The sequence below is a fragment of the Pyrgilauda ruficollis genome, unplaced genomic scaffold, assembly GCF_017590135.1.
Source record: "Pyrgilauda ruficollis isolate IOZ18807 unplaced genomic scaffold, ASM1759013v1 scaffold117, whole genome shotgun sequence".
NCBI classification, from domain to species: domain Eukaryota; kingdom Metazoa; phylum Chordata; class Aves; order Passeriformes; family Passeridae; genus Pyrgilauda; species Pyrgilauda ruficollis.
In genome coordinates this window covers 889,649-912,774 of record NW_024509988.1, presented here as the reverse complement: position 1 = coordinate 912,774, position 23,126 = coordinate 889,649, and the positions used below count along the sequence as shown (strand labels likewise).

The 23,126-nt window shown below is 56.2% G+C and overlaps 4 protein-coding genes across 8 annotated transcripts; 2 read left to right on the top strand and 2 right to left on the bottom strand.

Annotated features, from left to right (window-relative positions):
* Positions 1–22: 22 nt before the first annotated feature.
* On the top strand, positions 23–1,638 carry NIP7 (nucleolar pre-rRNA processing protein NIP7). Of its 2 annotated transcripts, XM_041484042.1 has the most exons (5): positions 23–128; positions 357–443; positions 520–658; positions 1,100–1,240; positions 1,319–1,638. In XM_041484042.1, the coding sequence occupies exons 1-5, from the start codon at positions 73–75 to the stop codon at positions 1,436–1,438; spliced, it is 543 nt and encodes a 180-aa protein (XP_041339976.1). In that variant the 5' UTR covers positions 23–72; the 3' UTR covers positions 1,439–1,638. The 2 variants fall into 2 exon arrangements, with proteins under 2 accessions (XP_041339976.1, XP_041339966.1); XM_041484032.1 differs by lacking the exon at positions 23–128 and having other exon boundaries at positions 136–443.
* Positions 1,639–1,775: 137 nt separating this feature from the next.
* Positions 1,776–3,541, bottom strand: TMED6 (transmembrane p24 trafficking protein 6). The gene is made up of 4 exons (XM_041483846.1): positions 3,528–3,541; positions 2,821–3,254; positions 2,524–2,675; positions 1,776–2,356 (listed from the first exon to the last, which is right to left on the bottom strand). Exons 1-4 carry the CDS (start codon positions 3,539–3,541, stop codon positions 2,132–2,134), a joined length of 825 nt encoding a protein of 274 aa, XP_041339780.1. The 3' UTR covers positions 1,776–2,131.
* A 62-nt stretch (positions 3,542–3,603) lies between these two features.
* On the bottom strand, positions 3,604–9,156 carry TERF2 (telomeric repeat binding factor 2). 4 transcript variants are annotated; one of them, XM_041484411.1, is made up of 10 exons: positions 8,863–9,156; positions 8,692–8,787; positions 8,146–8,291; positions 7,870–7,956; positions 7,201–7,344; positions 6,612–7,021; positions 5,768–6,154; positions 5,223–5,308; positions 4,927–4,976; positions 3,604–4,505 (listed from the first exon to the last, which is right to left on the bottom strand). In XM_041484411.1, the coding sequence occupies exons 1-10, from the start codon at positions 9,038–9,040 to the stop codon at positions 4,347–4,349; spliced, it is 1,743 nt and encodes a 580-aa protein (XP_041340345.1). In that variant the 5' UTR covers positions 9,041–9,156; the 3' UTR covers positions 3,604–4,346. The 4 variants fall into 4 exon arrangements, with proteins under 4 accessions (XP_041340345.1, XP_041340336.1, XP_041340366.1 ...); XM_041484402.1 differs by having other exon boundaries at positions 7,201–7,347; positions 8,863–9,154; XM_041484432.1 differs by having other exon boundaries at positions 5,768–5,998; positions 7,201–7,347; positions 8,863–9,153.
* A 3,768-nt stretch (positions 9,157–12,924) lies between these two features.
* On the top strand, positions 12,925–22,563 carry LOC121362715 (cytochrome b5). Its single transcript, XM_041484480.1, has 5 exons — positions 12,925–13,149; positions 19,104–19,232; positions 19,669–19,695; positions 20,958–20,989; positions 21,890–22,563. The coding sequence occupies exons 1-5, from the start codon at positions 12,979–12,981 to the stop codon at positions 21,978–21,980; spliced, it is 450 nt and encodes a 149-aa protein (XP_041340414.1). The 5' UTR covers positions 12,925–12,978; the 3' UTR covers positions 21,981–22,563.
* Positions 22,564–23,126: the final 563 nt, after the last annotated feature.

Below are 23,126 nucleotides of genomic sequence, written 5' to 3'. Positions count from 1 at the left end.
GTCACTTCCGCTACCGCCGGTTCCGGTCCGCTTACTTCCGGCCCCGGCGGCCCCGCGTGCGCGGCGCGGGAGATGCGGCCGCTCACGGAGGCGGAGACGCGGGCGGTGTTCGAGAAGCTCGGGAAATAGTGAGGGGCCGGGACCGGGAGGATCGGGCACGGGGACCGGCAGGAATGAGCACGGGAACCGGGCGGGACCGGGCGCGGAGAAGGGATGGGCACCGGCAAGGCTGGGCTGGCTGGGTCCCGCGGAACGGGGAGACCGAGGGTGTGGTGGCACCGGGGATCGGGCGGGAGCCGGCACGGCCGGTACGGCGGCAGGAGGGGCGGGCCGGGCTCACGGCTCTGTCCCTGCAGCATCGGGGAGAACATCCAGCTGCTGGTGGACCGGCCCGATGGCACCTACTGCTTCCGCCTGCACCGGGACCGCGTGTACTACCTGAGGTGAGCGCCGGGCGCGCGGGCAGCGGGCGGGCCCCGGTGCGGCCCGGCCGTGCCCAGCACCGCCCTGCTCCCGCAGTGAGAAGCTGCTGAAGCTGGCGGCCAGCGTCCCCCGGGAGAGCCTGGTGGCCCCGGGCACCTGCTTCGGGAAGTTCACCAAGTCCCAGAAGTTCCGGCTCAGCGTCACGGCCCTGGATTTCCTGGCGCCCTACGCCAAGGTGGGTCTCGGCCCCGAGCGGTCCCTCAGAGCCCCGCAGCCCCTCAGCCCTCACACACCCACTGCCCCTCAGAGCCCTGCAGCCCCTCAAAGCCCCACGGCCCCTCACACACCCACTGCCCCTCGCAGCCCTGTCCCTCACAGCCCCGCCGTCCCTCGCAGCCCCCCAGCCCCTCACAGCCCTACCCCTCAGAGCCCTGTGGCCACTCACAGCCCCACTGCCCCGCAGGGCTCCCCAGCCCCTCGCAGCCCCACTGTCCCTCACAGCCCCCCAGCCCCTCACAGCCCTGCCCCTCGCAGCCCCCCAGCCCCTCACAGCCCTACCCCTCAGAGCCCTGTGGCCACTCACAGCCCCACTGCCCCGCAGGGCTCCCCAGCCCCTCGCAGCCCCACTGTCCCTCACAGCCCCCCAGCCCCTCACAGCCCTGCCCCTCTCCTGCAGTACAAGGTGTGGGTGAAGCCAGGCTCGGAGCAGTCCTTCCTCTACGGGAACCACGTGCTGAAGTCGGGGCTGGGCCGCATCACGGAGAACACGGCGCAGTACCAGGGTGTCGTGGTGTATTCCATGGCCGACGTCCCGCTGGTGAGCGCCTGGCCCCCGCCAGCCCCGTGGGGGGATACGGGCTGGGCGACCCTCCCTCACCTCCCCTTCACCCCCCAGGGCTTCGGGGTGGCTGCCAAGTCCACGCAGGAGTGCCGGAAGGTCGACCCCTTGGCCATCGTGGTGTTCCACCAGGCTGATGTTGGGGAGTACGTGCGGAACGAGGACACGCTGACATAAGGGACCCTCGGGCACCCCAGGGACTCTGCTCTGTGAGTGTGCCGGGCTGGAATGGACTTTGTTGTGCACCGTGGGTGCGGGAAGCCCACGCAGAGTGGGAGGGAAACGTGGGGAGCTGCCAGCACAGAGCCCTCAGGGAGCTGCTGCCAGCACGGGAGGGGGGGCCCTGGCCCCAGCCCTGTCACATAAAGCCTGATCCTTTTTTTCAGTGCCTGTTGTCTGGTGTGGGGGTCCAGAGGGAATCAGTCCTTGCTCCTCCTATGGGGAATGTGACACACTGGGGTGTGTCTGGGGGGACTGATGAGGCTGGGGGGAGCCTCAGAGTATGAAGACAAGCTTCAGGGGAGGGAGAGCCCAGCAGCTTTTAGTCTCACAGAGTCAGGATGGCTTTAGCAGGCACCAGTTGCTCCCCAGACTCTGCTGGGGGTTCCTTTATTGGGAGTCTGGTAGAAAAGGCCCATTAAGACACTAATGATGGGTAGGGACGTGACAAACCCACACAGCACACAGAACTCAGGTGACAGTGTGGCCTTTGACTTTTCCTGGGGTGATGCCAGGGCTAAAGCTGAGGCAGGAGCAGGGAGAACTCTCCAACCTCCTCCTGGAAGCAGAATCCAGCCTTTGCTCCTACTCTGTGGTGGGACAGAGTGGCAGCCAGGTGACCTGGCTCTGCAGGGGGGTCCCTGCCCTGCTCTAGCACTTCTGGCTGCCCGAGGTTTGCACGTGGAAGAGGCGCTTGAGGAAGCAGAGCTGCAGCACCCCGGAGAGGACAATGACACAGCTCTGGGCCATGGACCACCAGTTGATGTAGTTGTAGTTGGACTCCAGGAGGAAGAAGTCAGCCCCTTTCCTCATCCGGGCAAAGTTGTAGAAGCGCCACATGTGGAAGGTGTGGGTCTGCAGCCTGTGGATACTCATCTGCAGGAGAGGCAGAGCCGTGCTCAGAGCTGCCCCTGGGGCTCAGTGCTGCACTCAGTGCTGCACTCAGCTGCAGCTCAGCCCAAACAAAGGCCCTGTTCAATGTCCTGGGCAGGACTTGCCCATCCCTGCTCTGCTGGGGCACATATGGCCCCTCTGACCCTCACCCCAATTGCCTCCAGGGTGTCATTCAGCTCCTTCCTCTCTGCTGGCTGCTTGTGCTCCATGTTGAAGTCATCATAGTACACACCAAAGTTGAGATACACCTGCATTAAGCCAAAGTGGTTTTGCTGGTTGTCCAGGCAGAGCTGGTAGAAACCTGCAGAGGGAAGGGGGTTGTTGGTCCCTGGGCCCAGGGAGGCATATCCTGAGTGCTCAGCACTCCTCCTGTCCTTGCAGGAGCAATCAGTGCTCTGGGAAGCCCTGGCTGGGCAGGCTCAGCTGCTGCAGGGGCTGGGGCTCACCTGTGTCCTTGGTGACGAAGTTGATCTGTCCTCGCACGTCCTGGGACACTCCAAGCTGGAAGCCATTGGGGTCTCTCGCTGTGACCAGGATGTTCCTGTTGTTGCCAATCCCCGTGGCCCGCTGGACCTGGAGGCAGAGAACACCCCAGGGGAATCTGTGGGTCACTGTTTGTATCGGGGATGGAGCTGTGCCAAGCCCTGAGGACGTGTTCCTGCCAAGCACAGAGCCAGGGGAAAGCTGCCACTGCCGGGCACAGCTCTGCCCTGGCTCTCCTTCAGCCAGCTCAGTGTAAACAGGAGATGAAAGGGCTGGAGTTTCCCTGTGGGAAGGGGACAGCTCAGGGACACGCTGTGCCAGGCCTTCGGCTGTGCCACAGCCTCTGGCCAGGCAGTGAAGGGCAGAGCTTCCAGCAATGCCAGAGCTCCCAGCACCACTTCATGGGTTTAAACCAGGTAGTTTAAAAAATGCATGGGATTGATGACAGAGATTAGATTGGTTATATTAGGAAGATATTCTTCCCTGTGGGAGTGGGGAAGAATATCCCAGTGGAGAACTGGGCACAGGGTGCCCAGAGCAGCTGTGACTGCCCCATCCCTGCAATTGCCAACCCTTAGGCTGGACAGGGCTTGGAGCAATCTGGGAGAGTGGAAGGTGTCCCTGCCCAGGGTGGGGGATGGAAGGAAATAAGCTTTCAGATCCCTCCAACCCAAACAATTCCATGATACTGCCTTAAGAAGGGCACAGTCCCCGAGATGAGGCAGAAATTCACACTTTCACAACTCTTGATATTAAACAAGAAAGGAGCTTTATTTTACAAATGACTGTTCCAGCTTTGGCACTTGAAGGCAGGAACGTGTGGCACCCTTGGAGCTCACACACAGCAAGGGTATTACCAGGAAAAGTCCAAAGAAAACGTGACCAAAATCAGATAGAACTAAAAATTTTAGCATGGAAACAACCAACAGTTCCAAGTACTGAAACACAAAGTAATTTTATCTTTTTAAAGCCTCAGAGCTGGAAGGGAGGAATTTCTCCTCACACATTTTTCCCCCATTAATGAATAGGGGAAAAAGAAAAAAAAAAACCCAAGTAGATCCTCTTGCCTGGATCTCTTCCCCACAGAAGTGCTGGGACTCAGTGCTGCCTGTTCCACAAGGGAGTGATGGCAAACAGATGAAACAAGTGATTCAGTGAACAGACAACACCAAAAAATAGGTACCTATGAGATCATCCTCTGCTCACACCTGAGCAGAGCAAACAGCTGGGATTCATTCCAGAGGCTGCACTGGTCAGGTGGACAGGGAAGTCTCAGTCTAAATTCATGCTGAGAGGCTGCACAGCCCCTGCCATGTGCAGCACGCTGATCTTGGCAGATACAGCTGGAGCACACGGCTCCTGGGTTCCTTTCACTCATGGTTTTGGTGTCAGAGGGCCTTCCCACACTGGCACAGACTGCACTCTGGTCCAGCTTCCAAAAACAAACCAAGGCCCAAAATCCAAAAAGAAAGTCGCGTGGCTCCCAGCTTCAGAGCATTCCCAGTTTCTTCATGGTCCGCCAGCGATCCTTGATCATCACTGACGTGCGGTTCCTGAAGGGGAACTTCAGGCAGATGGTTTTCCACCTCCCTTCTCCGTACTTCTTCACCCCTTCCTTGATCCACTCGCTCTCCTCCATGGTCCATTTCTACAAAGAGCGAGGAAGCAGCTGCATGGCAGGGAGCCTGCTGCCAGTTCCTTCCCTCTCCACCCGTTCCAGGAATGGCAGGGAAGGCAGACAGGTCCTGGCAGCTGCACACAACACTCCAGCGCTGCAGATGTGGTGCAGCAGCTTCCTTCCTACAGGCCAGGAGGAGAGCTCCTGGTGGCACCAACGTGGGACCTGTTCCTGGGTAACAGCTGCCAGATGTGTGTCCCTACCTCAACAACAACCTCTCCAGCATGAGGGGAATTTGGCAAACCTTACTTTAAACCATCAAAGGGACCTGAGGCACATTCCCAGTGCCCTGCAGGCAGGACAGGCACAGCTCCAGCCTCTTTTATCTTGGAGGCTGTAGGGACACTGCCCCACTGCAGGGCCTGCTGGAAGCACCTAAGGCTCCACATACCTGTTTCTTGGAGCTGGAGTTGTTGGAGACTTTGTTTTTCTCAAGTGATGCTGGAAAACAAGGTAGAGAGTTACATTTCCCATAATCTGGGAGGTACAGACCTCCCTGCCTTGGGCTTAACTGCTAAGCTGTGCAGTCAGCACCCTGTGACAGGCAATACACCCAATTCCTTTATCCCAGCCTTTCCACTGGATTTCTGGTTTCAAAATTCAGTCACTCAGGCAGCAGCAAGGGCCCTGGGAGTGACCCCCGTGCCAGGATTGGCCGAGGTAATCCCTGCCAGGGGATTCTCATACCTGCATTTGCAAAGAGCTCATCCTCATCACTCCAACTGTCCTTCTCCTCCGTGCCACAGGAGCTGTTCCACCTTCCTTGGAAAGACCTGAAATTAGGTGAGAGTCAATTACTTTGGCTACTGGCTCAGGAGAAGGTGTTTTGGGGAGCAGGTGCAGGGCCACCAAGCAAGCAGAGCCAGCCTCTGGACACTGTATTTCTTAAGAGGTGGGAAGTAAGAGAAGGTTGCTCCTACAGACAGGCCAGTGATGCTGAAGCTGGGAGAAGTGTGGAAAAACACATGTTCCCTGTACTGGAATCACCCGCCAGGACCAGCTGCAGCACCTCACTAGCAGCAGGACCTGATAATTTTCTCCTCTTCATTAACCCATAATTAATTTTAAAGCCAAAAGGAGAGGGTTTGCTGTGCCCAGTTCCACACGGGCTGGCAGGCAAGGTCAACACTCATCCTGGGACACAGGGCAAGGGATTGGTGCTCAGGCTACCAACATTAGCAGGACAAGTCTGGGGGCAGAGCAGACAATACCACACGAGAGGGGCTCCATACTTCTCACTCTGGGCAGACAGGGGCTCATCAGGCAGTTTTGGAGCAGGTTTGGAAGCAGAAGAGACCACATGCTCCTGGGAAGAGTCGGGGCACTCGCTCGACTTGCTGGACGAGCCGTCCAACTCCACGATCAGATTGCTTATGCTGAACAAGTTTTTGATGTTATGGGGTATTGCAGTAGGCTCTGAGGTCTCAGAAGCTTGATTCTCCACTTCTCTGCATCTCTTGGTTCTGTGGGATACAGAAGGAGACAGTTGCTTGGGGGAAGGCAAGTCTGTTTCATCCAGTTTGCTGAAAAGGGCGTCCGAGTCCCCGGAGTCCGACAGGATCTTGAAAGCTTCTCTCAGAACAGAAATCCCACACGAGGTTACAGCTCCAGGGGGCTGCCTACAAAATAAACACAACCAGGAGGGTTGTAGGGAAACCACCAAGAGAGCTCTGCTGCCCTGAAATGCAGCCTCGCCCTCCACTGGCATCCCCAGCTCCTGGCCCTGCAGTGCAAATCCATGGAAGGGGGCATTCCCAGCCCTCCAGCACTCCCTCCCTCATGGCACAGTGTCCCAGGCAGCAGGTGTGGGGAACACACATTCCTGCTCCACTGCCTGCTGCCATTCCCAACACTGCTCTGTTCCACAAGAGCAGCCACTGCTCTCTCCCTGGTCACTGCAGCACCTCCTGTCAGCAACTGAACCAAACCACCTCAGCACCCTTCCCAGGATCCACCTTTGGGCTGGCCTGGGCAGGCATCTGGGGAGTTAGGAGCTGCCTGGACAGGGGATTACCCCTTGGAAGAGAACTTGAGGCCAACTGCATCCACAATCTAGAGCCAGACTCCTCTGCCCACCTTTGTGGTTCCCTGGTGGACACCCTGGGGAGTTCTGGGGCTGCTGCTGCTGGTTCTTTAGCTACTTCCATAGGCTCTGGAGTGCCCTTCAGGGTATCATATGCTGCTGTTAAATGTTCAGGCGTTGCTGCTGGGTCAGTGACTACTTCCATAGGTTCCACAGCTGCTGCAGGGCCACTGGCTTCTTCCATAATCTCTGAAGCTGCTGTGGGACCAGCTGCCCTTTTTGCAGGGCTGGGAGCTCCCTCCAGGTCTTCTGTTGCTCCTGCTGGCTCTGGAGCTCTGGCTGGGCTCTCTGCCCTTGCTGAGGCCTCTGGAGCTGCTGCCTGCTCGTGCAGCCCATCTGCAAACTCCGAAGTCCCCAGCGAGGGTTTGGCTTTGTGCTCCGAATCCAAAGTCTTCTTCAATAGCTTGAAGACAGAAAAAGCACAGCACCATTAGAGAGATGATCCCTCGCACTCCCATTCCATTCCATCCCCTCCCAAAGGCGTTCCATGGATGGAACAACTTGTCTGACCATCTAAACCCCTCAGGAATGGCTGAACTGAGTGCTGCAGTGTCCCCTGCTGCAGTCCCAGGCAGCACGCACCGTCAGCAGCGCCGGCTCCGAGTCGTCCATGTAGCCCTTCAGGAACTCGAAGATGCTCTGCTGGAAGTCCTCGTAGGAGAAGTTTCTGACCTTTGGATGAGAGGGATTCTTCTCCCGGATGACAGCCAGCCACTCATTCCTCTTCTTCTGGAGAAGAGATTCAGGATCAGAGGATCAGGTAAGAACGCTCTGGGCAGGGACAGGGGAAGCAGTGACAGCCACAGCAAGGACAGGGGCAAGGACTGGGCCCTTCCTGCTTGGCATTCTCCAGGCACAACCAATTAACACCTGATGAGCCTGGGAAAAGGCCAGAGGAACAGGAGAGCAGCCAAGGAGCAGCACAACCACCTCATTTCAGGAATTCTCCTTGCCTGCAGTGCCCAAGCTCCCTGCAGGAGCAGGAATGGGAACACCTCCCAGAACCTGCTGGGAAGGGGAGCTGGAGGCTCACCAAGGGATAAATGGTGATGCCTGGAAGGCCGGTGTGAGGGAAGGTGTGAGGAAAGCTGAGTGACAGAGGGGGCTCCAAGGTGACAATCCAGACCTGCAGCACTCAGCACTCCAGAAGGATTGTTTCCATTTTGGCCGCCTCACCCCGAACCTCCCAGCACACATCAGACCCCCTCTGGACACACCAGCAGCTCCCACTTCATTCCAGCACGGACTCACTTGGTTTCTGGGCTCCTTCCCCATGTGCTTCTTGACAATATCAGAAGCTTTTTCAAACTCCTTGTTTCTGATGCAAACCACAACAGCCTGCAGAGGAAAGCACAGACTGAAGCAGGGCACAGGGAGCAGCTGGGTGCCAGCTTCCCCTCAGAACTCCCCCAGCACTGCAGGAATGAGCTTGCAAAGAGGGAACCCCACACGTGAGGCAGCTCCCACCATCACCCACATGAGATAAAAGCTGCACCACGGATTTACTGAGAAAGAAAAAGATCTTACAGCTTCCTTCACCATCTTCTGCACAGCCTCCATGGTCCTGTCAGCCACAGAGAACTCCTCACGGATGAAGTCCAGGACAAGTATGGCCGACTCCAGGGGGGTCAGCTCTGACTCCTTGTCGAAGGTGCAATCTGTAAGAATTGCATCTGTACATTTGGGGGGTCACAGCCCTTCCCTGCAGAGCTGGTAGTTCACCTGCACAGGTGCAGCCATCCACCCCACGGGTGTGCCACAACCCCACGGGTGCCTCAACTGCAATTCCTGCCCCCAACAGCCTCGGGAAACTCTGGAGGAGCACCTGAGGCAGTCCCAGGTGCCCACCCTGACCCAGGGCAGCATTTTGGAAGCCCTGAGGCCGAGCACGAGTCACCAGGCTCACGGGTTTGCCTGCCCCGGCTGCTGCTCTCGGCGACACAGGAACAGCCCCGGGGCCCTGCTCTGTGCAGGGACACAGCTGCGGGGACTCGGACACAGGACGGGGGCAGGAGGAGCGGGCTGCAGCAGCACCGGGCCCCGCAGAGCCCGCGGGAAGGGCTGGCCGCCTACCGAGGTTCTCGCCCTCCTCGACCCGCGACAGCAGCTGCATTATGCGGAGCATCTGCGCCATGTCCGGCTCCCTGTCCAGCGGCCGCACGAGGAGCGCTGTGGGACAAACGGCGGGTCAGGGGGGTGCAGCCCGGTCCGGGCCCCGCCGCTCCCCGGCCCGGCCCCGCGCACCCTGCATGATGTCGCGGAACTGGCGGAAATCACGGTTGCGCCCGGAGCGGTAGGCTTCTATGGCCCGGTGAAAGTAGAACTGCAGGACCCAGCCGTTCACGGTCTTCTCAGGGAGCGCCGCCATCCCGGCCCGCTGGGGCTCGGGGTCCCGCTCCCGCTCCCGCCGCCGCGCCGCCATCGCGACAGGCCCCAGCGCGCCGGAAGTGACGACACCAACGCGACACCGTCGGACTCTCAGCGCGCGGCTTTATCTGGCGGGCTCCTCGCCTACAGCTCCCGGCGTGCATCGCGCACATTCCGCCACGCCTACAGCTCCCGGCGTGCATCGCGCCAAACCCGCCGGTAAGCGTTGTTCGCCCTCTGGCGGCCGGGAGGGGAATGGGCGGGACCCGGCGGGAAGGGCAGCGGGAACCGGCGCAGGCGGGGGCACGGCCGGTCCCTGGGCACGGCCGGTCCGGGGGCACGGCCGGTCCCGGGGGCACGGCCGGTCCCGGGGGGCTCGGGGTCGGGCCGCTGCCCGTCCGACGGGACCCACAGCAGTGAAACGCCCACCTGCAAGTGCTGAGGGCCCTGAGCGGGTGTGTCACCTGGGCAGGCCGAGGTGGGTTACACTCGCGTCACCCGAACCCGGCAGTGCCACCCTGGTTTTTGCCTTTTCCGTGGTCTGCCGAACAGCCCCCGCTCCCCGGTGCTCTGTGCTGCAGCCACCCGCCAACCCCCTCACCTGGAACACAAACCAGGTCCCCTGGGCAGGGTTTCGGGGCACAGATTGTCCCACAGGCGCTCAGACCTGGGGTGATGAATTACAAGTCCTGTCTTCCCGGTGATCTCGCTAATTCCCAAGCAGAGCCGGTGCCTGGAGGCGAAGGCGCTGGCAAGCTGATCCTCGGGATCATGGGGTGGTTCTCTGCCACTCTGGGGTGTCCTGCTTGGCCCAGGGGACATTCCTAACGCTGTCCTGGAGGCTCTCTCACCTGAGATGGAAAAGCACGTGAAAATTCCTCTGGCATGAGGTGATCTGGGATCCTCCCTTCCCTCTGCCCCAGGCCAGGAGAGGAGGAAACACACATGGGAAAAATCCGTGTGTCAGATGGAAAACAGAAAAACTGGGAGGGATTTTTATTGGCAAACAAAGGAAGATAAAAATAATCTGTGTGAGGCAGAAGGGTCACCCGGGGCTGGGGCACTGCCCTGGGGAGCAGGGTGGGAGCGGGACACGGCTTGGAATGTGAGAGGGATGCGACACCCACAGCTGCTTCCTGGGCTGAGGGGAGGGGACCCCTGCCATGCTCTGGCCCAAACCCTTTTCCACGTGGAATATTCGTGGACAGAGTGGTTTTGCTCTTTCTCTGTCACAAGAAGCAGGAGGAGGTGGCAGGGTGGGACCCTGGGATTTCAGCTCTGTCCCCTCCATGCAGGCAGGGGCTGATCAGCCCCAGTCCTGCTCACAGCCCTTCAGGCACTGCCTTTGCTCTCCTGGGCAGAAAATCCCGTGGTTTTCAGGGAGCTCGGTCACTTTGGCCCCTCGGTGGCTCCACGTGGATGTGCCAGCCACTTCAGCAGATCCCGCTGGCCCTGCACAGGTTTTAGCACTTTGAGCAATTTCATTCATTTTTGCACAAAGGTCAGGAAAGGGAGTCCTGGAGTCCTCTCCCAAGGGAAGCAAAGCAAGATTCCTCTCTGAGACTCCAGGACAAAGCCACTCGAGAGCCACCTGCCTTGGCCAAGCCAGGTTTCACTTGGGGAACTCCCCGTGCCTCCGTTTGCTCCCTCTGGGCTGCCATCTCCTCCTCCAGTGCCCTCTGGTGAAGGTGTCGCCCCTTTGGATGTTCAGGAGATCGCCTCCCGTCCTGCCAGGCTGCCCGTGAGATCCACGAGGTCTCTGCAGCTCCTGGGAGGGTTTGGACGGGGTGGTGACGTGACAGGTGTCACAGGAACTGTGATCCCCCAGCAGAGCTGGAGGAGGTGACAATTCCCATGTTTCTGGAGCTGGGGAGGGCACAGCATTGGCAGCCCAGCCAGGCTTCCCTCCCGCACCCCTTCAGGGTCTGCCCTAGCCAAGTGTGTTAACAGCAGCCAGGACTGCAGACAAGCCTGGAACGGTGAATTCCAGAGAAAATACAAAAATGAACCCAGCTTTGCTCCCTGAATTGTCTCCAATGAACAAAGAGGAACCAGGGATGGTGGAAGCAGGACCAGGAATGCCAGTGGCCTCACTGTCCAGTTTCACTGAGTCCTCCTGTGGTGTCACCATCAGTTTTCCAGGAAAAGCTTTGGAGTTCCAGGTGCCAAACCAAACACTGGGCAGGAAGGCACAAACTGCAGCCGTGCTTGTGCATTGGAGCCTCCCCTCACTGATTTATGGCTTTTGATGAAGTGATTACAGATGAAAGAAAATATTCCAGGGAACAGGATCTGCATGTTGCCGTGGTCTCGTGCCTGTCACATCCTTCTGGAGGAGTTAGAGCAGGAAACAGAGCAGGAAAACCACCGGGGTGCCTGTCAGCAGGCTCTGCTCTCGCTGTGCTGGAGCACCAGACAGGACAAAGCTCCCAGAGCAGCCGGGGCTGCCCGGGATCCCTGGCATGCCAAGGCCAGGCTGGACAGGGCTGGGAGCACCTGGGACAGTGAAGGTGTCCCTGCCATGGCAGGGGGGCACTGGGGGAGCTCCAAGGCCCCTTCCAAGACCATTCTGGCCTTAGAAAAGCAGGGGAGAGCCACAGAAAACCAGGGAGCAGGGAGCAGGGGACAAGGGAAATGTGGAGGAGGGTGGTGAGATTACTTTGAAAACACACAGAGAAACCCTCCAGGCATGAGGGACGGACAGAAGGAAGCACAAAGGCACCTGTTAAGAAGCCCAGCAATAGATGACAGAAACTCTGAAGCAATCTGAGCAAAGGTAACTCATCCCACTGGAGCTGGGCTGGATCCAGAAGGAAAGGGAAGGATCTAGAAGGAAAGACATTGGTTTGGAAAGGTGCCAAGAGCAGGGCTGCCTGGGCACAAGGAGGAGCTGGAAACACTTCACTGTCAGAGGATCCTGGGTTACACACAGAGCAAGGGAAACAGCCCTGATGACTGGGAAAAGGTAGACAGAAAGGATCAAAAGGAGCAGCAGCTCAATATTTAATATTTAATATTTAATATTTAATATTGACTAGGTGACTGTGGAGAGGTTTCAGAAGCGGCTGAGCCTTTTACATCCCAGTATCTGGCTTGGTGGATGTATGGACTTGTGCAAGTTCAAGAGAACTTCCCTTGAGCTCCCTTTAGGGTGCAGAGGGATTTGTGAGCTGCCCAGCCGTGAGCCCGCTGCACTCTCCCTGCCCACACCTCCAACCTGCAGCCAGTGCTGGCCACAGCTCAGCACTGACAGCACGGGTTCTCCTCCTCAGCACTTGTTAAACAAACATGCACCTGTGCAAGCGCAAGGAAATAAACTCCACAAACGCCAGTTCCCAAAGGGAAACCATCGGCTTTGTGAGCTGCTCGTGTCCCTGAGCTTCTGAGCGGCCTCTGAGCCTGACCCTGCTCAGCGCGGCTGGAGGGAGGAGAATTACCCACCTCGTCAGGCTGGGCGTGAGCTTTGCTCTGAGCCTGGGCACTCAGCAGCTGGGGACGTGCTGCACCGCCACCGGCCGCTTCCGAGGGCTGTGGGTCACACCTGTTTCACGGACATGCAGGAGGAGCTGCAAGGGGCTGGAAAAGCTGAGGGCGGGTTGCTGAGGGGCGCTGCACTCTCCGGTGGCACGGGGTAACAGGGAGCCAGTACTGGGGGAGTGGGGACCTGAAGGGAGCGGGGACTGAGGGGGGAGCAGGGACAGACGGGCCCGGGGCCGAGGGAGGAGCGGGACCGGCGGGCCCGGGGCTGAGGGCGCCGATCCCGGTGCCGCCTCAGAGGCGACGCTCGGGCGCCGTTTCCCGCCTTTCGCCCCGGCCGCTCCCCATTGGCCCACGCCCGCTGCCGCGCCCTCCCATTGGCTGCGCCGGCAGCGCCCCCCTCTGACTTGCTCCCCATTGGTCCCCGAGCGCAGCGGAGACCACGCGGGGCGTTGCCATCGCTACGGCGGGCGGCGCGGGTCAGGCCGCGCGTTCCGCGGAGGCGCGCCGGGCAGCATGGAGGGCGGGCGGCGCGGAGAGGCGGCGGCGGCGGCGGCGGCGGCGGCGGGCGGGGACGGGCCCGCGCCCGTGTTCACCCTGGAGGAGGTGGCGAAGCGGAACTCCAGCCGTGAGGCCTGGCTGGTGATCCACGGGCGCGTCTACGATGTCACCCGGTTCCTGGAGGAGGTGAGGCCTGCAGTGGCACTGCCGGGCCCGGCCCCTGGGCGCTGAGGGGAGCGGGGAGAGGCTGCGGGGTCTGTGGGGCCGAGAGCGGCGGGAGGGCCTGGGGCGGCCGGGCTGCCGTGCGGACAGAGATGCCGGGGCCGGGGGCGGGAGGAGGGGGCGGGCAGGCCCGGCCGGGGCTCGGGGGGTGCCGGTGTCCCGGGGCAGCTCCCCGGGCCGGGCTGTGCGGGCTCTGCCGGGCCTCACGGCCGCGCTTCTGCCGCCGAGGGGCGGACGGGATGGCGGGCCACGGTGGGCAGCCGGGGGCACGGGCTGCGCTGGGCTCCTCTGGGGCAGTTCGGGGTGCCGGGGGGTCTGTTCGGGCAGGTCCCGGGGAGGCGCGGGTTTCCTTCAGTCACGGGCCTCACTCCGCGTCCCGAAGGGTGAGCGGGGTCGGGGCGCTTGAGCAGTTTGAGTGCGAAGGCTGCAGGGACACCCAGACCTCGGAGGAGGAGGTGACGGTGGTACCGCAGCCACCGCTCTGCTGCTGCCCCGAGGGGACCGCGCACCAGGGCTTTGCAAACTGTGCACCTTCTGCCAAATCTCTGGTTCCCTTGGCTGTGGGGACAAAAAATCCTTCAAGACTCACTGCTTTTGTCCTCTGGTTTTGAGGAGGTTGAGAGTGGTGTCCTGACTGTTGAGAGCTGGAAATGAAATGGGAATAAACAGTAACAAAATAGTAATGCCCAAGGGAATGGCATGAAGTTGTACTAGGGGAAATTTAGGGTGAGTATCAGGAAAGGTTCTTCCCCCGGAGGGTGCTGGCACTGCCCAGGCTCCCCAGGGAATGGGCACAGCCCCGAGGCTGCCAGAGCTCCAGGAGAGGCTGGACAATGCTCCCAGGGATGCCCAGGGTGGGAGTGTTGGGGGATCAGTGCAGGGCCAGGAGTGGAACTCGATGATTCCTGTGGGTCCTTTCCAGTCAGAATATTCTGTGATTCTGTTGTTCTATGAAAATCTCTAAGGGCTTTATCCCAGCTCAAAATAACAGCAGAGACTTCGTGGCATTTGCAGGGCAATGTACAAAGGTTGGGCTGAACCAGCTCCAAAGAAGACACTTCATTGAAATGCACTTGTTCCAGCTGGTTGGTTCTGCTGCTCGGAATTCAGCTCTGGTTTCCCTCCAGGCCCACGTGGTTGAAGCCTGTGTGCTGTGGAGTGACAGAGCCACTGGAGAGGGTGCAGGTGCATCAGGAGAGGGGATCACCTGGCAGCTGGAGGCTGTGCCTTGCTCTGCAGCTCTCAGTGTTTATTTATAAAGTTGGACACAATCTGGTTTCTTCTTTGGGTCCAGACAATGACCAAATCACAGAATTGTCCAGGCTGGAAAATCCCTCCCAGACCATGGAGTCCAGCCTGTGCCCAATCCCCACCTTGTCCCCAGGTGTTCCTTGGACACCTCCAAGGGACTCCAACACCTCCCTGGGCAGCCCCTTCCAATGAACAACCCTTTCCATGAAGAAATTCCTGCTGGTGTCCAAGCTGAGCCTGTTCTGGCCCAGCCTGAGGCTTTTCCCTCTCCTCCTGTCCCTGTTCCTGGGAGCAGAGCCCGACCCCCTGGCTGTCCCCTCCTGGCAGGAGCTGTGGACAGGCAGAGGGTCCCCCCACGCCTCCTTTTCTCCAGGCAGGACAGTTTGGTGGGATGAGATGTGCAAGGTGGAAGCAGGACAGTTTCATGGGAGGGAGTTGTGGGTGCACAGAGGCTAAGTAGGTGCAGGGGAAGACCAGGCAAAAACTTGGAAAAGCCATTTACAGCTGGTTTCTGAATAAGAAAATGCTGGGTTAGGGTTTAGGAAGAGGCAGAACGAGCTGGAGCTTGGGACAGCAGATGCAGGAGCTGTGAGTCTTGTCTTACACGTGTCTCTGCTGTGATTCAGAGTGGGGACACTGCAGGGAGACTGAGTCTTCACCTCGATGTTCTCTCTGAGATGGAGCCTGGGACCTGCTCCCTGGGGCACCTTTGGAATTATAAGTGAGCCCAGAAAACGCTTCAGTCCCTCCAGCAAGCCAGGCTTAGCAGTGCCCTGAGTGTCACCTTGAGATGGTGTTTCACCCTGAGATGATATTTCACTCTGTCCTTTCCAGCCCCTTTTTCCCATTTGTGTTTTTCTGACATAAAAAGACCTACTTGGACGAGGGAGAAGAATAAGGGCACTGTTGAGCTGTGCCAGCGTGGCTGACACAACACTGTGCTGTGCACACCCCTTGCTGGCACAGGGGAGCTGTAGATCAAGGCCTAATTTATTGGCAAAACTCCTCTTTGTGTCTGTTACCCTCTGGAGTGCTGGGAGCAACGTGCAGCCACAGGGAGCCAGGAGTGCTGGTGTGCTCTGGAGCTGCAGCTCTCTGGGGAGCCAGGAGTGCTGGTGTGCTCTGGAGCTGCAGCCACAGGGAGCCAGGAGTGCTGGTGTGCTCTGGAGCTGCAGCTCTCTGGGGAGCTGGAGCTGCAGAGCTCAGGTGCTGTCGCGTGCCCCCCTGCCCCTTGTGCTCACGGGAGCAGGAGCTGGTGGGTGCCCTTCCTGGCCTTTGCTCACAGATTTGGCTGGCATTGCTGAGAGTACTGGCACGTTCCGGGGGTGGGGTTGTGCAATCCTGAAGAAGTCACCGCTGAAAGGCTGAATTTGGCTTCACAATTCCTGCAAATTACACACTGCAGGTCAGCCAACCCAAAATCCCTGTGCTGCTGAAGTGTAGGCCAGTTAAAGACTCCAGTTCACACTATGTGTAATAGGAGTAACAAGATATCTGTCACATAACAAAATCCACTGAATTGTAAGAACACAAACCGAATCCAGGAGTGTGCAAAGACAGCAGCTGGGGTGTTGCAGGTGTTTCTGGGAGATGCAATCTCCTGTGCTTCAGAGAGCCTGCGAGTGCCTGAAATGAAAGGGGATTATTTTAAAATCTAAGAGAGCCTTATGGTGATCTATTTTCTCCCAGATCTGGGTAACTGGACCGCACCAGGATACCTGTTATTGCTCCTGGCTGCAGTGCTCTAGATAAGCAGGTGCAGGCTGTGGCTGGAGCAGGAGGGGCTGTGTGCTTGGGGTGATGGGGGTGGAGGGAGGCAGCTGTACCTCCTGCAGGTGCTCTGGGGTCTGTCAGGCTCACACTTCACCACAACAGTATCAAAATCTGAGCTTTTAGCTTGTGCACAATCTGCAAGAGACTTATTTACGGTTCTGCTGGAGGGATACAGTTTCTCTCCATTTTCACTTATGTCTTGGGGAGTCTGGAGATCCACGTTTCTCCAGGAAGCTCTGTGTCTGTTATCTGAGCCCACAAGCCACAGCAGCAGCCCCCAGAGCTCTGTGTCTCAGCACACGCTGCCATTCCTGATCCCCCTGATAAGTGTGAGCAGGAATCCATTTCCAGTTTCCAGGTGGAAGGAGCCTGGGTTGTGACACCACTGACCCAAATCGCTCCCTTGGTTTCAGGTATAGTGTTCTTCAAGAGAAGGAGGAGCACCAGGCATCTGAGTTTCCTCATGCTGACTTGCTCCAGCTTGGCAGAGGTGTTTTTGGAAAACCTTTTCCCTGCCTTTTCCCAGCTCTGTGCAGGATGTGTGGATCATTCCTCCAGGTGACTGCTCGTCCTGGTTCTGCACTGGATGGTGCTGGCACATGATTATTGCACAGGAATACTCTTCCCTCTCCTGGTTTATTTCTTTAACTCTGAGCACTAGGAATGAAAGTTTCACTCCTCCTCAACCTGGTGATCTTATCTCTTACCTGACACAGTGATCTAATTAGTCCTGGAGCTTAGTGTTGCTGCTGAGCTCCTTTGTGTCTCCAGCAGGTCTGTACCAGCAGTTCCCAGCCAGACATTTGCAGACAGGTTCTTGGAGTTCGTGGGGAGGGGACTCCAGGCTCTCTCCCTGTGGAAGTTTGGGATGTGCTCTCAGAGGCCTTTGCTGCGTGCCCTCAGTTCCGAGTCACTGTTACTGAAGTGTGTGCTGAAGGTCCAGTGACACAGAGAACCCATTTTTTTGTCACCTCTCTCCTTCTGGTTTGCTTTTGGCTGTTTCTTGTCAGAAACTGACATTTTCCAGCCATTGTTTCCCCTGGAAGTAGTCTCCTTCCCCCCCACGGTTTGCAAGTTTCCATGTTTTCCTGCAGCAGCTGAGCTGCAGATTTGGGCAGTTTTGTGGCAGAGTCAATGACTTCCTGTACAAATAGTCTGGGGTTACGTTTGCTGGGCTAGGACAAGGTAGGAATTGTTTGGCTGCAGCGGTGCTGTCTGGAGAACAGAGCCCTTCAGAAATAGGAGATGCCAAAATATTTTGAAGGTCTTTTTCTTTTAGGCTTGGAGGTTGCAGTGGAAGACAGATGTGCACGAATAAATAATTGTGGATTTAGCAAGTGCACAGAAAGGCTTCAGAGCCAGAGATGTAAAGAAGAGTGAGCTTTACTGTTTTCCTTCTCTCTTGAATTTTATCCTTCCTCTTGTCTCTTGCCTGTGGAGAGACTGGATGTCACTGAAAGATCCACTGCACGTTCCCTGTGGCTGCTGGGTTTTGTCTATCCTTCTAGAGTGAATTATTAGGAACAAAAGGTTGTCTGCTTAAAATTCAGGTATTTTCCTGTCTGAAATATGAGATTTCTGGTGAGACAACCCTAAGGAGATATTCTGAAAGTCTTAGATAAATGGGCAGCTTTTCAGTGGATCTTAGCTGGAAGCTGGACAGTGGTTCTGTGTGAACAGGTGACATCCAGCAGTCCCTGATCTGACTCCTCTGGGACTGAGCGAGCCTGGGGGTTGGTGTGGGAGAAGGGGCAGCCAGAAGAGCTGCAGCTGGACACAGGGAATGAGCCATGGAGCCTCACCATGCCCCAGCTCAGCCACCTGATAACTGCCTGTGGCAAACTGTGTCCCTCCACCTTGCCCTTTGTGGCTCCTGAGAAATCTCTGTGTTGGTTTGGTGACATACTGGATAATAAAGGGCTTTATTCCAAATACAGAGCTGTGATACAAGGATTGCAGGATTGCCTGCAGCAACCCACCGGCGCAACTGAGGGGGCTGGTTTGTGTCCACCCTGTGTTTGGTACCAGGGGGGATGGCCTGGAGGGAATATTCAGACTTTTGGCAGCAAAAGCAGACAAACTGAAGGAAGGGGGAGGTGGTAACTGCTCTGTGTCTGTGGGAAGGAGAAGGATGTGACAGAGAGAAGGAGGTGTGTTGGTCCTTTGATCTGAAATGTAGCCCAGCGTCTCTTCTCCAATTCAAGGCTGGTTGCCTGAAGCCCTGGAAAACTGGGTTAGTTCCTGTGAGTGCCCTGGGATGTGTGACCACTTTATTGGTGTAACTGGATTAGCTGGTGGTTCACACTCGGGCTGTAAAGGGATTGGCCTTTGCTAGGTCTATGGGTCGTGCTTTCCATTGCCAGGCTGTTCCTGGAATTGTGACATGGACAGTGGACAGAGCCCAGCCCACCAGAGACAACAGAGCCACACCCAGGGTTTGTGCCAGTTCATCCCATCTGAGAGTCAGCTGTGACCAGCTGCCACCCACAGCAGTGGCACTGTCACTGTGGAGCTCCCTGGGGAATTGGCTGTTGTAGCCAATTTCTGGATCTCTGAAATCAGTGTATGGTATTAAACAGTGTAATTTTTGTGGTACTTCATGGTTTCCTCCCCTCGCGTCACTGGTGGTTGCACACAGGATCGAGTTCAGTATTGCACATCGGTGTGCAGAGTCAGCCAAACACCATTTCTGTAGTACCTGAAGAAGTAGAATTTCCTTTCCTCCAGTGGTGTCTGTGAATTCCTGAGGAGAGGCTGGACAATTGAACCTCTGGCACATTTTATTGATGGTGTTGCTTGAGGCATCCAGAGGTGCAGCTTGGGAGGAAGGCTGATGACATCCTCAGTGCCTTTCTGCATCCAGCCCTTGGCTCACCTGGACACTTCTCTTCCAGCACCCAGGTGGAGAAGAGGTCTTGCTCGAGCAAGCTGGCAGAGATGCCACTGAGAGCTTTGAAGACGTGGGGCATTCCACAGATGCCAGGGAAATGCTGAAGCAGTACTACATCGGAGAGGTCCATCCGGTGAGTGCCTCGTGTAACCCCAAACAAACACACCAGGCTGTGTCTGTGAAATAAGTTAGTAGCTGAGGGGCTCAGGCAGTGCCTGTGTTGTCCAGGGTTTCTGTTGGGGAAACTGAACTAAATTAGTCTTCTCCTTCCAGCATTCAGAACAGATTTCACACTTCATTTAAATCGGGGCACTTAAGCTGAATTCATGGGTTCCCTCTGTAGCTGGTGGAAGCATAATTCATCTTTGCCTTGTAATTCTGAGCTCAGGAGGGTGAGCATTCCCAGGGGCACAAACACCTTTCTGCCTGCCTTTGGGTGCCAAAGGAAGGACTTCTTTGAAAACTGAGCCCAGACAATTACCTTTGTACAGAACAATTCCCTCATAAAGGCTGCAGCCTTCCTTTGAAGTCAGCACTTACCTCTTTCTTCTTCTTTTTCCGCTTGACAGAACGATCGTGGAAAGGAAGCTTCTAAGGTAAGCTCTCAGCGTTTCAGTTTTCTGCTTTTATTTAATGTCACATGTCTTTTGGAGGTTTTTTCCCCCCTCTTTTTTTCCTGTGGAGCTTGTGGCTTTATGTTTACGCAAACTACACATGAATAAAGTTCCCAAGCAAATTCTACCTTTGTTTTTGTTCTGAACCTCAGTGGGCACCTCAGTGTGAAATTGGAAGTGAGTTTTTGTGCCCTTTCTCTGCTGGCAGCAGTGATGTTTTTTCCACACCTTGAGCCACAGACCATTTTTTGCATTTCTGGCTGTGTCCTGACCACGGAACTGGTTTCCTTGTTGTTCCCTCCGAGCCAGGAGACAGCAACAGGGGCTGGCTGGCAAACAGGAATTCTCTGTTAACTGCCTCAGGGATCAGTGGTGTTGCCTAACACTCAGGTACTCCTGGACTAGAACAGGGCAGAGTGTTGCAAAAATGCCTTTGGAAGGGATGGGGAGAGGGAAAAGGCAATAAATAGAATCCCAGCTGGGAGGTAAACATGTACCTCGCAGCTGGCTGGGCTGGGAGGCCTGGACAGGGCACAGCTCTGCCTTCAACAGGGCTTTCAGGAGATGTTCCTCTGAGCAGGACCACTTGCAGAGCAGCAGAAATCCAGAAGGGAGCTGTCTGCAGGGAAATCAAGGGTAGCTCAGGCTGGGTAAAGCCTATGCTTAGATAAGGAGCTGTGTGATTATGTACATATTCACCTTAAAATGTATTGTTTCATTCAACTCTGATTCATGCTGAAAATGTGCACAGAAATCAGTGATGATCAGAGTAGCTCTCTTAGATCTGAGTTAAATACTTTATTCAAGTATTTTTCTCTTCTGATCAATAAGTCCAGCATGTTATGCACAGCTGAGGGCTCTCTCCAGAGCGCATCATCTGTATTAAAAGGAGGTTCCAGTGTAATTTAAAGATGGCAGCAAGAGAGAGAATCAGTAACGTGCAAATAAATAAGGGGGAAGCACAAAACCACCCCAAAACTGTGATGCAATAAGCAAGGCCTTATTTTGAGAGGGGTGCAAGTTCCAGCATGAAGCTGGTGACTGGGTGGGACCAATTGGATTGATGGAAAGAACATGAAGATGACAGCAAACATCCCCAAAAACAGCCACACTGGTGACAGGGGGTGTTTGGGAGAAGAGGGTTATTTTCCCTCTGTATTTGTGATCACACGTTCAGGCTTGTCTTATTAGCACACGTTTAATGTTTCTTTGTTCCCCTGCTAACTCACTCTTTCCTCCTCCAGAATCCAAGCAGGACATCCTCAGGCCAAACCAGGTACAGTATCTCCTGAAAATAAGAGTGACAAATGGAGGGCTTGGGACCCTGTTTGTAGAGCTGATATTAACTCCAAAGGGCAGGAATATCCCTGGGGATGTACTGCAGTGTCCTGGCAGCAGATACCCCAAAGTATCTCTGGTGCCAGAGTGTGCACCTCCCTGCTGGATGTGAGCCTGGCTCTGCTCTGTGCTGGGCAGAGCCAGCATCCCAGTGTTTGGAATTCTCTGCCCCATGTGCTGCTGTTGCACGGCGCTGGCTGCATCCCTGGAACCACAGGGGTTCTTTGGGTGGTCGCTGTGGGCCGAGGGGTGGCACAACACAGTGATGGGTGGGTTTTTGGAGGATTTTACCATGATCAGCCTAGTCTAGTTGAAAATCCTTAAAACCAGCTCAGGGCCCTGGTCTCCTGCAGCCCGTGCAGGAGGTTTTGTTCAGGAGGCTGCTGAGGGTGAGCCTGTGGCTCTGGAGTCTGAGCAAGGCAGATTTACTGGGGCACAGCTGTAGCCGTTGCCATCCTTGAGTCAACAGTCTTGTTTGTACAACACAAATTACAGCCTGACTTATTTAAGGAAAATAAAACCAAACCAACAACAAACCCCCCCCACTGGTCTCTGGATGTGCCAAGCTGGAAACTTCAGCCATCCAGCTGCTATTTTATAAGACACGAAGCCACACTTGGGCCTCTCCTGGGGGCTGGCAGAGCCTGTGCACGGGGACAGTGGGGCCTGCCCCAGCTGTGGCCATGGTTAGGGGGCCAACCTGTGGGTACAGCTCCCAGGCATTCCCTGGATGTCTAACAAGGGATGAATATTGGGAATGGATTATTAACTAGGTGCTTTCTTCTGGCTTCTGTGGTGTGTATGTTTTAGTTTGTTGTTTCTTTTTCTCTCCCCATAGTTTCTGGTCGACATGGCTGATCCCCATCTTCGGAGCACTGGCCTTAGGTTTAATGTATCGCTATTACATATCGGATGGGAAAAGCTCCTGAGCTTTCCTGGCCTTGCTGGGGCCTCAGACAGCCTGAAAAGAGGGAGAGAGAGAGTGTGTGTGCAACACGTGGAGTTCTGCTGCCCTTAGCCTTCCTGCCTTGCTTTTAGCTCTGAGTCTGTCAAGTGATGTTGATAGATCCATGGGACCAAGCTAATTCCAAACTCTATCCTAACTCTGGGACCCTCAGATCTGTTGTACTTCCCTCTTGCAGTGGCAGGGAAATAGGAACTTCTGTTATTCCCTGACATTGGTGTGATGTCCCTCGTGCTCTCTCTCGCTCTTTCTCGCTCTCTGACATAACCCCCAGACAACCTTTTCTCTCAATGCCTTTGCTTTAAGCCAGACACATGAAAGAGCTGCCCTGGGCCTGTGGCTCTGCCTCAGCCCTTCACACAGTCGGGAATCATCTGCCAGCTGTCTCCAGCCCTTGCCAGAAAAGATGTCCAAGGCTTTGGTTCCGCAAGAACGTTCCCAGAGCGTGCAGGCAACACTAATTGGAGTGGCAGGGAGTTGTTGGTTTGGCCACCTCTTTCTCTTCCTGTCTGTTTTTAACGGTTAAACAAATACATGGATTTTAAAAGCTATTCTGTTCATTTTGTAATATTTGTACTTGTCCCTTTGGAATGTATATCCTGTGAACAACTTACATTGAATCCTGGTTGGTTTGGGTGTTTTCGTGCTGTGCGTGGCAGAGCCAGTGGGAACTGGCATGTGGCTTCTGGAAATGCAGATTCTTCTTTCTCCCTGAGGTCATGATCTGACACATGTATGGGAAACTAAACTCATTCTTACGTACTGTGAATGTGCACCAGATGGGGGAAACAATTAAATCTGGTCTCTTCTCCCAAAATGAAAAGGGAAAAGAAATCCATTTGGGATTTGAGGATAATGCTGGTTTTGTCTGGGAATAGAGGAGACTATTTTCCTCTTGCCCTGTTTTTGTGTGCTGTGCAGTCGGCCTTGAAGTGCAGACAGTGCACAGTTTGCTTCCTGTGCTGAGGCAGGGACCTTTCCAGCTCTTCCAGCACACTGATCTGGGGCTCCGGGATCTGTGAAATAAAGGGAAGTGGTGTCCTGGTGCCCGCTGCCCTTCAGCAGAGCTGTGCCACCAGCTCCCAATCCAGACCTCCAGCACAGCTGGTCA

Coding starts and splice junctions, on each gene's coding strand:
- LOC121362715 (XM_041484480.1), top strand. CDS start 12,979: ATGGAGGGCGGGCGGCGCGGAGAGGCGGCGGCGGCGGCGGCGGCGGCG. Junction 13,150..19,103: donor TCACCCGGTTCCTGGAGGAG/GTGAGGCCTGCA, acceptor CTTCTCTTCCAG/CACCCAGGTGGAGAAGAGGT. Junction 19,233..19,668: donor ACATCGGAGAGGTCCATCCG/GTGAGTGCCTCG, acceptor TCCGCTTGACAG/AACGATCGTGGAAAGGAAGC.
- NIP7 (XM_041484032.1), top strand. CDS start 214: ATGGGCACCGGCAAGGCTGGGCTGGCTGGGTCCCGCGGAACGGGGAGA. Junction 444..519: donor GACCGCGTGTACTACCTGAG/GTGAGCGCCGGG, acceptor CTGCTCCCGCAG/TGAGAAGCTGCTGAAGCTGG. Junction 1,241..1,318: donor CCATGGCCGACGTCCCGCTG/GTGAGCGCCTGG, acceptor TTCACCCCCCAG/GGCTTCGGGGTGGCTGCCAA.
- TERF2 (XM_041484402.1), bottom strand. CDS start 9,040: ATGGCGGCGCGGCGGCGGGAGCGGGAGCGGGACCCCGAGCCCCAGCGG. Junction 7,348..7,869: donor GGAAGGAGCCCAGAAACCAA/GTGAGTCCGTGC, acceptor TCTCTTCTCCAG/AAGAAGAGGAATGAGTGGCT. Junction 6,155..6,611: donor TCCACCAGGGAACCACAAAG/GTGGGCAGAGGA, acceptor TTTATTTTGTAG/GCAGCCCCCTGGAGCTGTAA.
- TMED6 (XM_041483846.1), bottom strand. Junction 2,676..2,820: donor CTTCGTCACCAAGGACACAG/GTGAGCCCCAGC, acceptor TTCCCTCTGCAG/GTTTCTACCAGCTCTGCCTG. Junction 2,357..2,523: donor ACACCCTGGAGGCAATTGGG/GTGAGGGTCAGA, acceptor CCTCTCCTGCAG/ATGAGTATCCACAGGCTGCA.